The sequence below is a fragment of the Mus pahari genome, chromosome 17 (genome assembly GCF_900095145.1).
Source record: "Mus pahari chromosome 17, PAHARI_EIJ_v1.1, whole genome shotgun sequence".
In the NCBI taxonomy this organism is placed as follows: domain Eukaryota; kingdom Metazoa; phylum Chordata; class Mammalia; order Rodentia; family Muridae; genus Mus; species Mus pahari.
This window is the reverse complement of record NC_034606.1, coordinates 30,312,103-30,330,224: the sequence shown is the minus strand read 5'-3', so window position 1 is coordinate 30,330,224 and position 18,122 is coordinate 30,312,103. Positions and strand designations below refer to the sequence as shown.

At 43.1% G+C, this 18,122-nt stretch overlaps 1 protein-coding gene across 4 annotated transcripts in view; it reads left to right on the top strand.

Moving 5' to 3' along the window:
- Positions 1-12,575, top strand: part of Adcy8 (adenylate cyclase 8) — a 208,830-nt gene extending 196,255 nt beyond the window's left edge. For 3 of the 4 annotated variants that reach the window (XM_021216372.1, XM_021216371.1, XM_021216370.1), the window contains 4 exons: positions 7,094-7,240; positions 7,679-7,771; positions 9,658-9,772; positions 11,994-12,575. In XM_021216372.1, coding sequence (XP_021072031.1) covers positions 7,094-7,240; positions 7,679-7,771; positions 9,658-9,772; positions 11,994-12,481 — 843 coding nt within the window. In that variant the 3' untranslated portion in view covers positions 12,482-12,575. The remainder of the gene's footprint in view (positions 1-7,093; positions 7,241-7,678; positions 7,772-9,657; positions 9,773-11,993) is intronic. The other variant, XM_029548213.1, reaches the window with a different exon arrangement.
- Positions 12,576-18,122: the final 5,547 nt, after the last annotated feature.

The following is an 18,122-nucleotide window of genomic DNA, read 5'->3' as shown; positions in this document are numbered from 1 at the left end:
GTAGCATTGGGGACAAACTGAGTGCATAGGATCAATGACCTCCCATGGGCTCTGGCACCCAGACTGGGGACTGCCAATAGGGGAGGGGGTGCTAGGATATCTCAGCGAGGAGAAGCCGAGAGGCCAGGATGTGTACTGTCTGGGAATCATGTGATGCTGGCCTTGTACCTCCACAGCTCCTCAATGCGACTGCCATACTGTTCCTGTGTAAAACTCCTGAGCTGTTCTCATTTCTCCTAATCTAAGGAGGGTGAGAGCTCTGCTGCTTTGTTCCCAGGGGGATTACTAGGGTCTCCTACTCCTCCCTTTATCTTTTTAGTTAAGCCCATTGTATATTAACTTGAATTGTCTCACTTTGAATAAGCCACCTACATGCTCCTAACTAAGGCAATGGGAATGAGAGAAGAGACAAAAAGATCTCTTGAGTTAGTGCGTTGGACTTTGTTTTTGGTTTAGGGTTTTTGTTTTGTTTTGTTTTGTTTTTCACTACTGTAGCAGAATGCCTTAGCAAGCAAGCCTCTTAAGGGAGGACAGGCTCGTTTTGCCTATGCATGCTGATTGCCACCATGATTTCCATGTGATGACAGAGAGGATCATGGGAGAGGCACGTGGTAGAGCAGAGCTGTTTACTTCACTGTGCTGCAACTAGGAAAAAGCAAGATGTGGGTAACAGAGAATAAGGCGTATGTCTGAACACGTGCCCAGAGACCCACTTCCTACTTCCTGCAATACAAATATATCAAAGTATCAGTCTATCAATGAGGTCAGGGCCCTCAGCATCCAAACACGTCCCCAAATCCCTGTAGCGGAGAGCCAAGTCCCCAGTACATGAGCCCATTGTGGACAGTTCATAGTTAAACCACAGCAGGCAATAATTTGTGCAAAGCTGTTTCTACCCAATTCCCAAAGTGCAAGGATAAATAAAGGTAGCTTACTTTGTCACTGAGACCGGTGACAAAGCCACAGCCAGCTGCGAAGCAGTGGAATAAATAGCCAACTGGAATAGGACACCTCAGTGAGACCAGGTGCTAAGCGGCAAAAGAGCCAGCACCCCTTTCACAGATGAAAGGTTAGAGGTCAGAGAGAGCCTACCTTGCTGCCTAAAGACATGTGACCACCTCTGCAGGGGTCATCATCTCTCTTTCCACATTCATTGCCCTGACCTCCTGGGGGGGGGATCCCCTATAAAATCTTCCCCCTCATCTAATTGTGGAGGATATAGTGAGAAGGACTCAGCAACTAGGACATGAGTCACTGGTAGTTATCACCTCAAGGACTTGTTTGTGTCCAAGATGAAGATAATTTCTCCTCCAGTGTGGCAACCTCAATAGTATGAGTTTCCCTTCCTGCCCCTCATGAATATGGATACACATCAGTCTTTATGTTTTGTGACAGTCAGTAAGTGGGTCGATAGAACCATTCTGGCTCCAATTCCTGAGGAGAAACAATGGATCCAATTTCGGTCTCCTACGTAATCTCACCTGTCATCACCTGAGAGCCTGTGCTTGTGCATTTGTCTTCATGGATATTAGTGCCTCATGGACACTCTCTCCACCAGTTAGCATCTGGCCAAGAGAAGAAATGGCTCTCAGCCACCTTTTCATGCTTCTCTCCCTTCCAGCAGATCCAACAGTCAAGAGCTGAACTGAGTTCAAGTTCGGTTGTCTGGCATAGATTCCCTCTAATGTTAAATCAACCTTCCATTCAAATGTTGATCAAACGAAGTTTCCAGTTGCAATATACATTCCTGTTTACCATGACTGGTATTGTCATCATTCCTGAATGAACATAGCGCTGTGATTGCCACTATTAGTAGTACCTTGGACTCAGGAGTCAGACTATCCAGTTATTAATTCCTGCTCTACCCTTTATCGACTGTGAGTTTTAAGCAAAGTAATTAACCACAGCTTCTCTCATCCTCCCTTAGATAAAATAAAGGCCTTAATTATATCTACCTCACATAGTTGTTGTGAGCATTAAGTAAGGTGATGCATGCAGTGTTCTGCAACGTGCCTGGTGTACAATTGCTCAGTAAAAATAGCTAGTGTTATCATTATTTTTACATTTTAAGAAATCAGAGGATGGCTAAAGAGATGTAAAATATCTGCAGTGCAAGAGTGAGGACCAGGACTTGGACACTGAATACCTATACAAATTCCAATGAAGAATGATGCTAACTCCAGAACTTGGAAGGCTTAGAGAGAGGGGCAACCTGGCTAGTTAGACTAGGCACAGAGTTGATCTCTCAGTTTAGTTGAGAGGACCAGTCTCAATGAAAAATATTGAGATTCCAAATATCAGCCTCATACCTGTACACGCATACCCACATATATGTGTCCATGGCATGCAAACATGTGTACAAGCATACAAAACAAACATCAATGCACAGCACATATTCACAAGCGAATACAAAATAAAATAAGAAACCTGAGCATTCTGAATGCTGGCAAGACTTCTAAATGAAAAGAAGGGATGGGAGGGGTTATAAGTCAGTAGAACTCAAATGGACAAACACAGTTTAGGAAGCCTGGGGCGAGCCATTTCACACAGTGGGGGCATTTATAATATAGGGAATCAAAAAGAAGTTGAATGTGTAATTATGGAGTCGAGTTCAGAGAATAAAAATTTTCTCTTCTCTACTTGTAAATAGGAAAAGAGGTTCCTGGGATAAATTATGCTTCCTCAAAATTCATGTGTGAGATTCTAAGCCCAGTGACATCAGACTGTAACCATCAGAGGAGAGGTAGATAATGCTAAAATTAGGCCATCAAGGTGGTCCTGGTACAGTCCCACTGGCATCCTTGTAAAAACTAAGGATTAGAACTCAGAGTGAAGAATGCAGAAAGATGAGTGGGAGGTGGGCATGTACTCTCTGAGCAGGAGAACCTATAAAGTGCCTTGGTCTCGGATTTCCAGTCCCCAGTACTATGTATTATATATTATGAAAATATATTCATGCTGTTTAAATCTCTCTGTGATAGCAGCCTTCAGGAAGTCATAATATAGGCAACTGTGTAATAGAGACTTTTACCCCAAAACCACCGTCATGTGGAGGATTGATTCTGTGAGCTTACTTACACACATTCTCTAATTTATGATGCAGAATTAGCTTCCTTCCATGCATGCATTCCCATCCAAGGCTAAAGGGAGTAGGGTCCCACATTAGGAATTCATTTTCTGTCGCTCTTCTCTGCTCTACAACTCTGCCCAGCCAGTTGTCGCCTGCCTATGTCCCTTTGGATGAAACTAAATTGAATCACACTTCATACTCAAGATTGATCATGAATCAGCGACAGAGTCATTCTCAAACCTAGGGCATGATAGTGGAAGTATTCATGGAGAAGTGGAATAAGGAAGCCCGAGAACCTTCCAGCCCTAACTCTTGAACTGTTAGCTGTGTGACCCAAGGCTATAACATAACTCCTCTGTCTCATTTTATCTGTGAAGTGAGGATAGAAAATTCCACAACAACTCACAGGTTCATGTGAAAGTACTCTGTAGGTTTTAATATTTGCTAAAAAGACCAAGAAGTCATTAATTGATATAACATAATGACAAATTGTGGGTGTTTGCTTATAACAGATTCTTTTTGTTTGTTTGTTTGTTTGCTTGTTTTTTGTTTTTGTTTTTGTTTTTGTTTTTTGAGACAGGGTTTCTCTGTATAGCCCTGGCTGTCCTGGAACTCATTTTGTAGACCAGGCTGGCCTCAAACTCAGAAATCCGCCTGCCTCTGCCTCCCGAGTGCTGGGATTAAAGGCGTGTGCCACCACGCCCAGCTCTATAACAGATTCCTACATAAAGGAATCATAATGCAGGACTGCACTAAGCACACCAAGAAGAATGACAAATATCTGCCATCATAGGATTCATGTTTAAAGAAAGAGTTGGATGTTAGAGCAATGGTGCTGGAGCAAAGGATGTGTTACAGAACTTCATGTGGTGATTCGAGAGAGCATTGAGCTCAGCCTCCTGCTCCCACTCGAGACCCTAGAAAGTTTGTGCAAAACTTCTCTCCACATGGTTAGTGAAGAGAGGAAACAAGAATTTGTCTGGTTAAGGAGCTTACCTCAAGGCTGAAGGGACAGTTCCCAAAAAGGGACAGGTAGGAGAAGAAATGTACTTATGTGGTAACGTGGACTATTCGGCTTCCTCCAGAAGCAAACCTTGGAAATTAGAACTTCAGAGGCAACAACTTCCCTGAAGGAGATTCTAGGAAATACAGAATGGAAAGAAGAGAAAGAAAACATTGGTGTTTGACAAGTTGTTGGGTAGATCTGCTACCTAAATGGTCAATGGGAGCCCAATCGGACCATTCAGTTACATGGCTCTAAGAAATGAAGGAAGAGGATACAAGACATCACTTCCCATCAGTGGTTTGCAGATACCCCTGATTTGGGGACATTAATCCTATGCCTCTTCAAAGCCTCTGGCCACATCGACAGAGTGCCCTCTTGTGGCCAAAGAAAAAACTCCCAAGAACCATGACAGTTGTGTTGAGAGAAAATTGCAGGGACAACATCTGTAACAGCAGCTACAACAGGACACAGAGGCAGAAAAACAGACTGGCAGTATAACTCAGTGGAGGAGCACAAACCTTCAAGGCTCTGAGTTCAACACCAATACAAAAGCAAAACGTAGAAATGCTTTAGTGGTTAGGAGCCTAAAGAGTCGGGGACTTGTAGACACTTAGGCTAAAGGGGTTGGTGGTAGTAAGACCATGAAGATGTACCATGACATAGTGTTAGAATTTTATCTTGAAGGCAACTGTGGGCCATAGAGAGATTTAAGACTGGAGGAATGTATGCTATCCAATATCATATAGATCCCTTTAAAACGATCACTCACTGTAGGCAGCATATGGAGAACACCTTTGAGTAGAACAAGGCTGGAGGCCTCTGAGTAGGAAGCTTTCTTCGTGGTAAATCAAGACACTGGAAAGAGCATTGCCTTTAAAAAATAGCAGCAACACTAAAATAGGGTCAACATTAAAGGACCAGGAAATAGTCAATGATAACTGACGTTCCCTTTGTAGATTTTTGCAACTCTAGTGTTTCTAACAGTTTAGAGGATAAAGGAACAGATGAGAGCTTCGTGATAAGGAGAAAACACTCCACGCCTGTAGCATCATAGTTGGAAGAGTGTCAGAACAATCCAGGTTAAACAAAGGCCCAGAACTAATCTGGAAATATGGACTTGGAAAATGCTACGTACGGGTGGTGGAGAGGCTGAGCGCGAGTGAGATCTGTCCAGCAAGGGTGTCCAATGTGACGCATTTACTGAGTCACAGACAAAATGCTGAAAATAGGCAGGGATTTCTAAAGCAAATCCTTAATGAGTGCAAACATGAGAAAACAAGATATTTCACAGAAAGTCAAGAGTTTCAAGGTCCTGAGTGGCCAACATGCTGAGCTATGTGGATGCCCAGTGAGATGGGAACTGCCATGTGTACACTGATTTATTTTTCCCAATTTAGAGGACTTTCTCTCCATTTGTTTCATCCCAGCTTGAGATGTGAATAGAAACAAACAGAGGAGAAATGCAGAATAAGAAGGATGGAAGCCAGAATGAAGAAGGCCGGGTTGATAGACACATGTGCCTACTGGATCAGGGTAACCTGTTCTGTTTTAGAAAAGACAAAGAGCAGGACGCAGCGGGGAGAGGAAGTGAGTAAGACCTAAGAAAGGAGAGCGTTGGCAGGGAAGGGAGTGATACTGACCGGTTCTATGTGTCAACCTGACACAAGCTACAGTCATCAGAAAGGAAGGAGCCTCCGTTGAGAAAATAACCTCCATTCAATCCAGCTGTAAGGCATTTTCTCAGTGACCAGTGGGGGAGAGCCCAGCCCATGGTGGGTGGTGCTGGAAGTCCTGGGTTCTATAAGAAAGCAGGTTGAACAAGCCAAGGGAAGCAAGTCAGTAAGCGACGCTACTCCATAGCTTCTTCTTCATCTGCCTCCACAATCCTGCCCTGTTTAAGTTCCTGTGCTGACTTCCTTTGGTGATGAACAGCAATGTGGAAGTATAAACCGAATTAACCCTTTCCTACCCTTTCTCCTTATCACGAAGCTCTCATCTGGTTGGTTGGTTTGTTTGTTTTTTTGGTCATGGTGATTCTGTTAGAACAATAGGAACCCTAAGACAGGGGTAGCATTGCTGAAGAAATTATAAGGGCCAAGATCTTACTTTCCAGTAAGTGGTAAAACATGAATGGAGTTGAAGATGATTATACATGAAGATATATGCACATAAGGATTAAAACAGGGAGAGTTACTTCCCACCCAAAGCTTACTTGGCAAAGCAGGAGCGAGATCTTCTATGCAGAAGGGCACTGTGGTGGGTTAAGTGTAGGAGAATGGTAAAACTCTGCACCAGTCTTCGAGGAGAACGGAAGAATTGGCCAAGGACAAAGGCATGCCATTCAGAAGTGCTGGCTTGGCTGAGGTTAAAGATCACATACTTTTTATTATTCTAAACCACCTAATGTTTCTGTATTCATGGTGCAAGGAATGGACCATCTGTAGCCCTCCAAATTTTCTAAGGTGTATTTTTCTAGGCCTACCCTAGAAACTTATTTCTCCAACTAGTTTCCACCTCCTATCTCCCAATAATACCACCTTATCATTCCATGAAGAGTTAACTCATGAGCCCCTGTGATCCAGTGTACCTCTCAATGACTAGATCCACCAGCCAGAGGCCATGTCTTTAACAAGGAAGCCATTGGAAGATTTTTTGGGGGGGGTTCAAACCATAACAAGTGGATTAGTGTGCTTATTAAAGAGTTCCAAGAGAGCTGCTTTGTTTCTTCTGGCTTGTGTGGATACAACTAGAAAGTGTCTCCTCACTTCTCACTAAGTCTGTTGGATACTTCCAAGCATCTAGAACATGAGAAATACATTTACAGTTTTCATCAACCCACCCTGATGTATTTTTAATAGCAGCCTGGGCGGTACTAAGACATACATTGTTGATGTATATACCTGACATCTCATTTTCTATCCTGCCACTGGATTCCTGTGCATGTCTGCCAGGTCCTTTATGCACAGGTAGCATCATGCAAACCTCTGAAGATCTTTTCTGCCTCCTCTCTGCCCCAGGAGCTGTATTCTCAATCCTACGATGCCGTTGGGGTGATGTTTGCCTCCATCCCTGGATTTGCAGACTTCTACTCTCAGACAGAAATGAACAACCAGGGAGTGGAATGTCTGCGCTTGCTGAATGAGATCATTGCTGACTTTGATGAGGTAAATATAAGCATCAGAACTCTTGGGATGTTTTGTGAACATAAACATGTGGTAGGTTATTTAATTTTCACAATCAATATTTATCTGGATAAATTGATAACTTGATAAGTGTCTAAAATATAGACTAGTTAAGTTAATCAAAAAATTCATCACCCCACATTGTGGAAAAACCACTTAAAGTGTAGTCTCTTGTGGATGTTCAGGTATACAACACTTCATTATTTAATTTAATCACCACAGTATGCAATGGTGTCCAGAGCTTTCTTCTGTCTACCTGAAACATTCTACCCAAATTAAGGATGCTCAACCATTTTAGTTAGATCTTTCTCCATAGTGTATGGCGGGGAGAACACACTTTCAGGAGCCCCATACTCCTAAAGCCCAACACAGTTGCCATATAAACACAAGGACTAACCTCATGACCCGGATCCATTGCAGCTGCTCGGGGAGGACCGGTTTCAGGACATTGAGAAGATTAAGACCATTGGTAGTACATACATGGCTGTCTCAGGACTGTCACCAGAGAAACAGGTAAGGAAGGTCCTTGGACTTGGCCACAAATGTGCAATAGGCTGACTCTTGCCACATGCTGAAGAAGACTTGGAGAAAAATGGGATGGAGCTATTACAGGATTTTCCCAGTGCAATTACATTAGGGCAGTAGGAGGCCTGTGATTGGAAAGGGAAGGAGAGGCAGCACTAAGAGTTGCAGAGACAGTGTATCAGGAGAAAGAAGAGGGAAGAAGAATGGAGGTGGATGTGAACCAGAGTGGCTTTAACTAGTCACAGGTCGTTATGATATCATACGGTTAGAATAATTTGGATAAAGCTTTTATCATTATCAATTGGTACTGAGATTATTGTATTGGCTTCTTGTAAATTGAGAATTTATTGATACATAAATCTGACTGGTTAATTATAAGGTTCAAGAGTCTTGCTCTACTTAGTTACTGGAATGTGGGAGCGCTGACAGCGGAGAGTGAACTAGCAGCTCAGCCAGATGCTGCAGGGGCTAGCTGGACAGCGTTGCCGGCAGCAGGAGTGCAGGAGTGCTGGAGTGCAGTCCAGCCCTTCGAGGGAGTTGGCAGGTTGAGAGAAGCAGGAACGTGGAGAGTTGGCAGGTTCTTTTTAAATATTTCCCGCAACAGGGAGATCTACACTGGGCTATCATGGTTCCAGGATGGACATTCACTCTTGACAAAAAAGAGGTTTGCCGAATAAGTTGCTGTTTAAAAAAAAAAAAACTCCCAGGCTTCATTCTGAATCTCAAACAAAATCTGTACTGCGAAATACCTTGACTGTGATTTAGCTGTGGGCGTCCCCCAAACCCCCAATACTAGTCCATTTTCTTACTCTTTTCATTTTAACCCTTGAAAACTGTTCCATGGTGGGTGGTGGTGATGGTAGGGATGGTGGAGGCAGTGGTGGCAGTGGTGGCAACGGGGAAAGAACTGGGGTGGTCTGGTGGTGGTGGTTGCGGAGGAGAGGGAGATTTGGGAGGAGTGGTTGTGATGGTGAGGGAGGAGGGTGGTGGTGGCTCTGTAAAATGTTGGACTGTGTTAATGGGGATACTAACGTCTGCCTTTCAGGGCTAATGGGCGAGTTATCTGAGATAACTTTCATGTTCCCCATAAGTATGTACCCTTATAAATATTCAACAGATGTTAGATGAGTTTGAGTCAAAGTCACTAGGAAAGATGGAAGGAATCCTCACTAAGTCATCAGTGGACTTAACCAAAGGAAAATGTTCTAAGCGTAGCTGTGTGAGATGAAACCCACATGTTGGTGTACAAGTGTGACCCTCAATAGCAGGAGTTAGAAAACAAGTAGTTCCAGGCCACATCTGCCCCACCACCCATGTTTGTAAATAAAGTTTTATTGTACACAAGTATTCCCCTTTAGTTCTATTTTATCTTTTGCTCGGTTAAAAGCAAAATGACAGCACTGAATAGTTACAACAAAGATCATATGGTCTGCAAGACCAGAAATACCTAATGCCCAGCTTTTAATGGAACTACCAACCTCGGTAGGGTCCCAAATTCTATGTCACAGACAATTTCATTCAACTGTGAAGAGGTAGCCAAGCCCCCCCCCCAAGCTTCACTTTACATTACAGATTTTGAAACAGAAGTAAAGAGGCTTACTCTGTACCTCCCTCCTGTGAGAATACTCTGGGACTTATAATGTGGCAAACTTCCTTTATAAATATAGATGTAAAGGAAGATGTGATAACACCCACATCCTCTAGTAGTAATTGAATCTCCTGAGATGTATACCTAATGGCTTGAGTGTGGAGGGCTCACTTGCATGCTTATCATCTTCTAAGGAATGTGCAGTAGGGGTCAAACCATAAAAGCTCTGCTGAAGACATCACATGTGTGTAACGTTGGATGCACCCTTCTCTCATGTTTTCTCCAGCAATGTGAAGATAAATGGGGACATTTGTGTGCCCTGGCCGACTTCTCTCTGGCCCTGACTGAGAGCATACAAGAGATCAACAAGCATTCATTCAACAATTTTGAACTCCGAATTGGTGAGTTGCAGCCAGAGGTGGAGGCCTCACTGGGCCAAGTGTCTTTGTTCTATCAGCCCATGGGCATCAGTCCAGGAAAGCTTTTCTCTTACAAAATACATGAGGTTCTGTGTGACCCTGGCAAGGACAGGCACGGAGTCAACTCAGGCCTTCCTAGACTTCCTCATCCAAGATGCTGGCAGCAAGGCAGGAGGATCCTGACCTATGCAGAAGTGCAAAGCAAACACCAGGCTGCCATCTCTTCTGGCGTGTCTGCCTAGCTCCCTTGTCACCTACGCAAAGGCATGTTTAGGCTGGCAGCTAATGGCCCAAGAGTCTCATAGTTCTGACTTTTTCTTGTTGCTGGAAGCTGGTGGTCAATGAATTGCCCTCTGCTTCTTCTCAGTAATGCCTCAGCATGCAGCAGGTTCCTACCTCCAAGGCTTTCACATACTGTACTGAGCCAGATACAGGCGGAAAGTAGCAGTTTCTCAGCTGGGTAGTCTCGTTCCATTGCCAGGATAGAAACTCCTTGTGCAGAGTAGCTCCACGGCCATCACGGCAGTAGAATAAACCCTCCGCGTTTGGGTGATGTGTTCATTCCTCCTTCATCTGCTTTGGGCTTTCAGGCGCCTCCAGACATCCAGCCCGAAAGCCTCTGCTCTAGCTCACATTTGCATTTTATCGATAAAATAACTTGGTCCTAAAAGAGAGGAGTCAGCTAGCCTGATAGCACATCTCACTGCCAAACAGTGATGCCAGCAGCCTCTCAGGGAGCCTGACACTGAGGTGATTGGCATCCCGGCTACTGAGCCATGGTTTTAAATAACTTTTGCAACTGTCTTTATGCTGTAGATGTCCTGTGGCTGTGACAGGCCATTTTACTTCATTAGGCTCCCCCTTAACAGCTTGCAAGAAAAGAGAGGGAGGTTAAGAAATACCAAAATCTATTCCTCAGATCAGAGGAATAGTGCGGATTTATAGTTATGATTTATTTGTTTTTTGTTTTTTTTTTTTGATCCTATGACTGGGATGTTGAAGGCTTGATCCCACATCTCCTATCAACCTTGTGTCCTTTCTGAAATCATTGAAATCATTGCACCAAGAATCAAAAGAGAGTATTAGCCCCGAAGAGAGAAAGAATCTAAGTAAATTCTAAAGACATTGGTGAGATCAGGACTAACCCTTTGGTGTGATATATTAAACTGCTGTACTTTATCTGGAAGTGGCTTTAATGATAATTTCAAAGCTTACCCCTTCAGGAAAACTTGATGGCTCTTCTAGAAATGACAGACTTCCTCTAAATGTGCACTGTGCCTATCTGTCTCCTCTAAGAAAGGATTTCATAATTCTATAAAAAAATTGACTGGGCATCTGATATGTGTGATACTGGCAGGATGGATAAGAAGACACAGGCTTGGCTCCTACTGAAGAGACAGAAAAACAATTTAAAAAGCAGGTAATATTATCTGAAAATGAAAGCAAAATCTATCAGTATGTAGAAATAGAAGGAGACCAGAGTCTTGTATTGTTAAGTCTAACAGTTAGGAAAGACCTTCTGACCAGAGACTTGAGGAAACTGATAAGATTAGCATTATAGATTCTGAGTAAGATCATTCTAGGCTAAAGCAAAACCAGACACTACATACTATACTTGACATGCATACACATATACTACATACTACACAGTACACTATACATATGCAGTTATATACTACATAGGGTACATTATACTATATATTCATATATATTTATATCATACACTACACCTTATCCACTATACTCAACACATAGACACTATACCTTGTACATTATACCCAACACAGGTATGCATACATTCAGACACTACATACTATCCATAACACACACATACACACACACATTAGAATGCACAGGAATGTCAATGATGATTAGCTCTTTAAAAACCTTGAGAAACATTGTGTCATTTGACTCTTATGATGTCTAAGAAGTCACAGATATCAGAAGTGATCATGTAGCTTCTAGCCTGCACATTAGGGAGCTGAGGCTGAGAAATTCCTGATGTCTTACTCAGAGTCACAATCCATAGATGGGTAGAGTGAGATCTACATGAGTTAAATAACTGATCCAGATGACTCCGCTGGTAAGTGACTGACGTAGTGACCTGGACTATGCTGCTCCCCCAAGAGACTACACACAATGCCAATCACACCTAACTGTCCTTCCTCTACCTTATTTCTCGCTCTTTTGGGTTTCTTTGTAGGCATCAGCCATGGCTCAGTGGTAGCAGGTGTAATTGGCGCTAAGAAACCACAGTATGACATTTGGGGGAAAACTGTGAACTTGGCAAGCCGAATGGACAGCACGGGAGTGAGTGGCCGGATCCAAGTTCCTGAGGAGACCTATCTTATCCTGAAGGACCAGGGCTTTGCCTTTGACTACCGTGGGGAGATATATGTGAAGGGCATCAGTGAACAAGAAGGGAAAATTAAAACATACTTTCTCCTGGGACGAGTCCAACCCAACCCATTCATCTTACCCCCAAGGAGACTTCCTGGGCAATACTCTCTGGCTGCGGTTGTCCTTGGCCTTGTCCAGTCTCTCAACAGGCAAAGGCAGAAGCAACTACTCAACGAGAACAGCAACTCGGGCATCATCAAGAGCCATTACAACCGGCGGACTTTGCTAACGCCAAGTGGGCCAGAGCCTGGAGCACAAGCTGAAGGCACTGACAAATCCGATTTGCCATAAAAGCATTTTCTTTGTGTTTCTTTCTCTTTTTTTGTATTTCTTTTATATATAAAATAAATATACTAATAAAAAGGTTTAATTTTTTTTAGAACAAGGATGGTTTCATTGGTCTTTGAGTATCCAAGATCAAATGCACAAGTTGAGGTTTTCCTCATTCACCACCCTTGTTGATCACGTCTTATACAAAAGACCTATAAGGCCAAAAGTCTGACTTAAGAGGAGTTCCTATATAAATTGGAAAAGGGCATGCATAAATAGAAACGATGCTATTGGGTGCTTAGTAACAACTGGCATTTACTTATAACCTAACCATATACCAAGCCAAGTATTATATCAAATTCTGACATAAGGACCTCATAACCCCTAAAGTACCTCCCTGCACATTCATTCAGCTGATATCAGCGAGCATCTTGCATTGTGCCTAAGCTGTCTCATGACCCAGATAAATTCTGGCAAAAGTGGTTTTCTTGTGGAGCTAATAATTCTGCTTGTGGACTTATTATTAAAGCAATATGTAATCCACTTTCAGACAGAGATAGAAGCAATAAAGAGATTAAATGTGGAGGCTGGAAAGAAGGTTAAAAAGAACTTACTGCTCTTCCAGAGGACCTACATCTGGTTCCCCGCACCATGTCAGGCAGCTCACAACTGTCTATAATCCAGGTCCAGGGGATATAATGCCTTCTTCTGGCCTCCAGTGGCATTTGTACACACATGGCATACACTCAGCCACAGACAGACAGACAGACACATACACATTCAGAGTGAAAATGAATGGTTTCAGTTACTGGAGGCCAGGGATCTAACTGAGTTACAAGGAATGTAATTTTGAGGATATGATGCCAAAGATTAACCCTTAATAATGTGAAAGTAAAAAGAACAGGGATAAAAGTGATATGAAGAAAAGGGCCAGCAAGTGTGAACTCCCTAGGGTGCATTCTTGTTGGAGGAACAATTAGAAAGGCAATGGTTGGGGTGAGAGTTCTCTGGGACAACTGCATCACATCCTCTTCTCTCATGAACACAGATGGCAAAGAATACAGATGAGAACACTGAAACATGCCAGAGTTCACCTAGGTAGCTAGAGAAACCGCTTCAGATCCATATGAGTCAATAAATGCTCAGTGCTTTAACTAATGACCATCCAGTGTAGCAACTAAAGCACAATAAAAGATTGACTTGTGTAGTTGAGAGACTTTATCCAGAACATGGTCTTGACACAGTGGTGTCAAGCCTAGAGCTAAAACAGATAGAAAAATGAACATTCCAAACTGTGTCTGGAAAATAATGGCTTCATTCAGGATCCCATCAAACACAGCAGCAAGGGGCTGAGTTCCAAGAATCCCACCAAGTACACATCTGGCCTGGGATCCATCATTCAACCCTCTGAGTATCGTGCCCCCCACAGGAGACCCAGAAAGCTTCACCCTTTTATCTCCCCCATGGAGAGATACTGTTTGTGTTCTGTGATGTAGGGGGACATAGAGAAGGAATGAATTGTTCTTGTCTCTATCATTCCCAGTGTGATGTCAGCCATGTGGCATAAACTTTGCACACCTAGGACCACAAAGAAAACAGTGATGATTTATCATTCTGAGGCTTTTAGATATTAGGGAGATCATAACCACACCAATGAGTCAGACACAACACCGTAGCAGTTTTCCTCTTTAGCTTTGTCAACTAGGAAAGGAGTCCCAATTCAGGGACTGCCCAAATCAAATGTAGGCATTTCTGTGTGTGTTGGGGGAGGTCTTGTTAATTGATGTAGGTGGGCCAGATCATTATGGGCTGTACCATTCCCTGGGCAGATGGCTCTAGGCTGTGTAAGAACAGTATCTAAACACAAACCTATGATCGAGTCACAGAGCCAATGTCCTCTATGGTTTCTGCTATATGTCCTTCTCTGTGAGTTTCCTGGTCACAGATCACGGTGCATGTACAGCAAGTGGGTCTTTCTCGAGTTCCTGCCCTGACTTTCTTCAATGATGGATTCTAACCTGTAACTGAAATAAACCCTTTCCTCCCCTAAGTTGCTTTTGGGTCAGAGTATTCTATCACACCAACAGGTATGAAACTAGAAGAGTAACTAACCCTATTCAAAACTGCCAGACATGAATAAGCATACCCAAGTGGTATATAAAGAAACTCTAAGTTCACTCAGCTCTATTCTGGTCATGTTTTGATCCCAAATTAACATATTAAAGTCTTCAGCAAAGAGTACTTTGAGTTTGGGACTAAAAGGTTCAAACCTGTGAACCCACAGAACCACACAGAGCTGCAGCAAGGGTAACAGGGAATGTACTCTTTTTTTTCCAATTTTTATTAGGTATTTACTTCATTTACATTTCAAATGCTATCCCCAAAGTCCCCTATACCATCTCCCCACCCCCTGCTCTCCTACCCACCCACTCCCACTTCTTGACCCTGGTGTTCCCCTGTACTGGGGCATATAACGTTTGCAAGACCAAGGGGCCTCTCTTCCCAATGATGGCCGACTAGGCCATCTTCTGCTGCATATGCAGCTAGAGACACGAGCTCTGGGAGTACTGGTTAGTTCATATTGTTGTTCCTCCTATAGGGTTGTTCCTCCTATAGGGAATGTACTCTTAATGCTAGGTTCTCAGCTTGGCCCTGAGCTGCACTCCAGGGAGACCCAGCTTCCTGCCATCAGGGAAGCATGGTGTCTCTACTGAAATGGCGAGTCTGGAATCTTTACCTATCTAAGTCTTTCTTTTACTTGTCTGATTCGCACACTTTTTTTTTTAACTATGTCAGAGTTACTTTAGTCACAAAATATTAATAAGGTAAAAGTTGTGAATTCACTGAAAAGGCTTCAAAAGTTTCACTTGACCCTTAGATAATCAACCCTCAGTCCAAGATCTGGACTGCTTCTGGGATGAAGCAGACACTCTGCAGGGGAGCCTGGCCCACAAGACACACACATGAAGTCCTGCAGTGAGTGGAAAAAGAGAATTTTCCCAGGGCTACAGTTAGTGCTGACCCAGATTCCAGGGCGAGAACCCGCCCTTCTGTATATAGCAAGAGCAAGCTATTGAAGCTCAATCCCTCACCTGAATTTTAATTCCAGACTGAAGATATTTCTGTTGCCTTGGAGCCTGTATCAGCCAGAGAGAATGCAGCTCTCAGATTAGCTGTGGGCTCCAAGTGTACCCAATAATTTATTGATGAGTTACCAGGGGGCAGGGTGCCCTGAAGGATGACACAATGTGCCTATTTGAATTATTGATTGCAAAGCAGCCACACATTTCTATCCACCCTCCTGGAAGATCAGGTCACCATTCCTTGGTGGGTATCAAACTTTCCAAGTAAACTCGATGAACCCGTCTTTGCCTTTTATAGAGAGCAATCAGAACTCAAATTCAGTCCGTTTCTGTTTAAGAACAATAGTTTCATTCAGTCTCTTCATAACACACTGGCCCTTCTGATGGCATTGACATCATGAGACTCTCAAGAACAAACATTTTTAGTGTTTTACAGTTTGATGTGTCCATTTTCCAAGTACAGTTTCAACTGAACTTCAATAATAACACATTATCGTGTCTCTTTTGCAGGCAGCTGGATCTCATAAAAAAGTAATAAAATAAGCTCTATCTACACATGGATTCTTAAGCTGAGAAGAGTTTAAGGATCATGTGAGGGTGAGGTCCAAAGTCTTGATTTTACAAGACTCTATTGAAGATGAGGGCACAGATAACTTGATCCCTTTCTGTGCGTGGACTCCACTCTGCCTACTTTGATCTCTTTTCCTCCGTGCTTTATGAATAAGCATCTTATGATCAGAAGTTCACTTCAGCCCTCTCTGGCCTCAGAAACTGGTGAAAGGTTTGTCCGCTCTGGTCTCTGGATGGGAGTCTGCTCATACTCACAGCTGTGTTCCTGCTTCTGTAATGCCCTAGAGCCCAAAACTCAGCCCAGCTCCACAAATAATCAGAGGAGCTTGCATCCATATACATACGTGTCTATATCTCACACTCATGTTCCTGAATGTTTGCTGTCTTTACTTCTTTTCTGTTGCTGTGATAAAATTCTCTATCCAAAGCAACTTAAGACAGAAAGTTTATTTAGGCCAAAGTTCTGGGTCACAGCCCATCATGGTGGTAAAGTCAGAGCAGCAGAAACTTGAAGCAACTAAACACATTATGTTCACAGTCAGAAGAGATCAATGAATGTATAAATTCTGTTCCTCAACTTGCTTTCTTTATTCTTATAGCATCCCCTATCCCCTGCCTAAGGAATGATGCCACCCACAGTGGACATTTCTTCCCACCCAATTAACATAATTTCAAAAATCTTCATGTACAAGTCCAGAGGCCCAGCTCCCAGGTGATTCTAAATTCTGTTAAGTTGACAACTGACAACAACCAACACATGTGTTTATACTGGTACACATACTCTCACACATATTCTTATACGTGCACACTACATCTCCCACACTCGAATACACACACATACAGCCACATACTTGCAGATATACACTCATATGCTTACGTACCCACATAAACTTACACACATACACTTGCACAAAGCAATCATGCCTCATAGTCAGGTTTTACTGACAATTTAGATAGAGAGGTAAGTTTACATCACTATCCTCTGAACAAACCAACTGCAATCTTGGGGAATTCAGCTTTATCCACTTAAAAAAGGATTGCCCCAGCTGGGCTAGTTGACTATATACATTCCCCACTTCCATGGAGAAATGAAGACCCTCTCTCCTGAGCATCCTGGTGATCCCGACCACCTGTTGTTTACAATTCTTCCTTAATTGCACATGGCCTCCAGGAGGGGCTAGAGTATATATTTTCAAAAAACACTAGGGGCCATGGAGATCCATCTATGCAGCCAGAGGGAGGCCCTCATCCCTGATGGGTAAAGGCTTTCAGGTGTGGCCTGTTGAGGGAAGGAGCACCCGCACCCTGTAAGTATCCTTCACCAGTGTTCAGAAAGGAAGTCAAGTAAATTCTTTGATTGCCCAGTGTGACATCTTGCAAAATCATGCCTCAGTTAGTTCATTGTCGGAACCTTAGGAAAAGGGGAAAACATTGCTTACATCTTCCCCTGGGATGGAACTGTTAGCAACCAGGGGCAGAAAGGGGATGAATACTAAAGTAACACAAAAAGTAACTGTATTAATGAAGTTACTTGTATTACTAAAGCAAGACAAAGGTAGCGCCTTCCAATCAAGGGTTTCACATGGTCCCCTTCATCCCAGGCCTCTGTCATCTTGCTTGGGTCAGTTCTCCCTTCTCTCTTTCTTCTCACTCTCTTAAGTTTTTCAAAAGGAAAAAGCAAATTCCTCTCATCTTCTCCTGCCCATCAGATTAAACTTTCTTGTATTCATTCAATAGCCAGTGAACATTTACTCTACTCCACAGATGTTACTTATCTGCCAGTGGTCCACGACCTCAACGTTTTCACAACAGAAGAAAAATGGAGATACGTTGGCCTCTGGAAATGTCTCTGTAGATGTTCTCCAGCCTTCTCTCATTCACCTGTTTCAGAGGGCTGTACTGATTACCACTCATAGCAACAGACCTCAGCCCATTCCTAACCACTGGCATCTCAAAGTTAACTTTCTGCACCACCACCCACGAGTCCTAATTTCATCAATGAAAGGGTA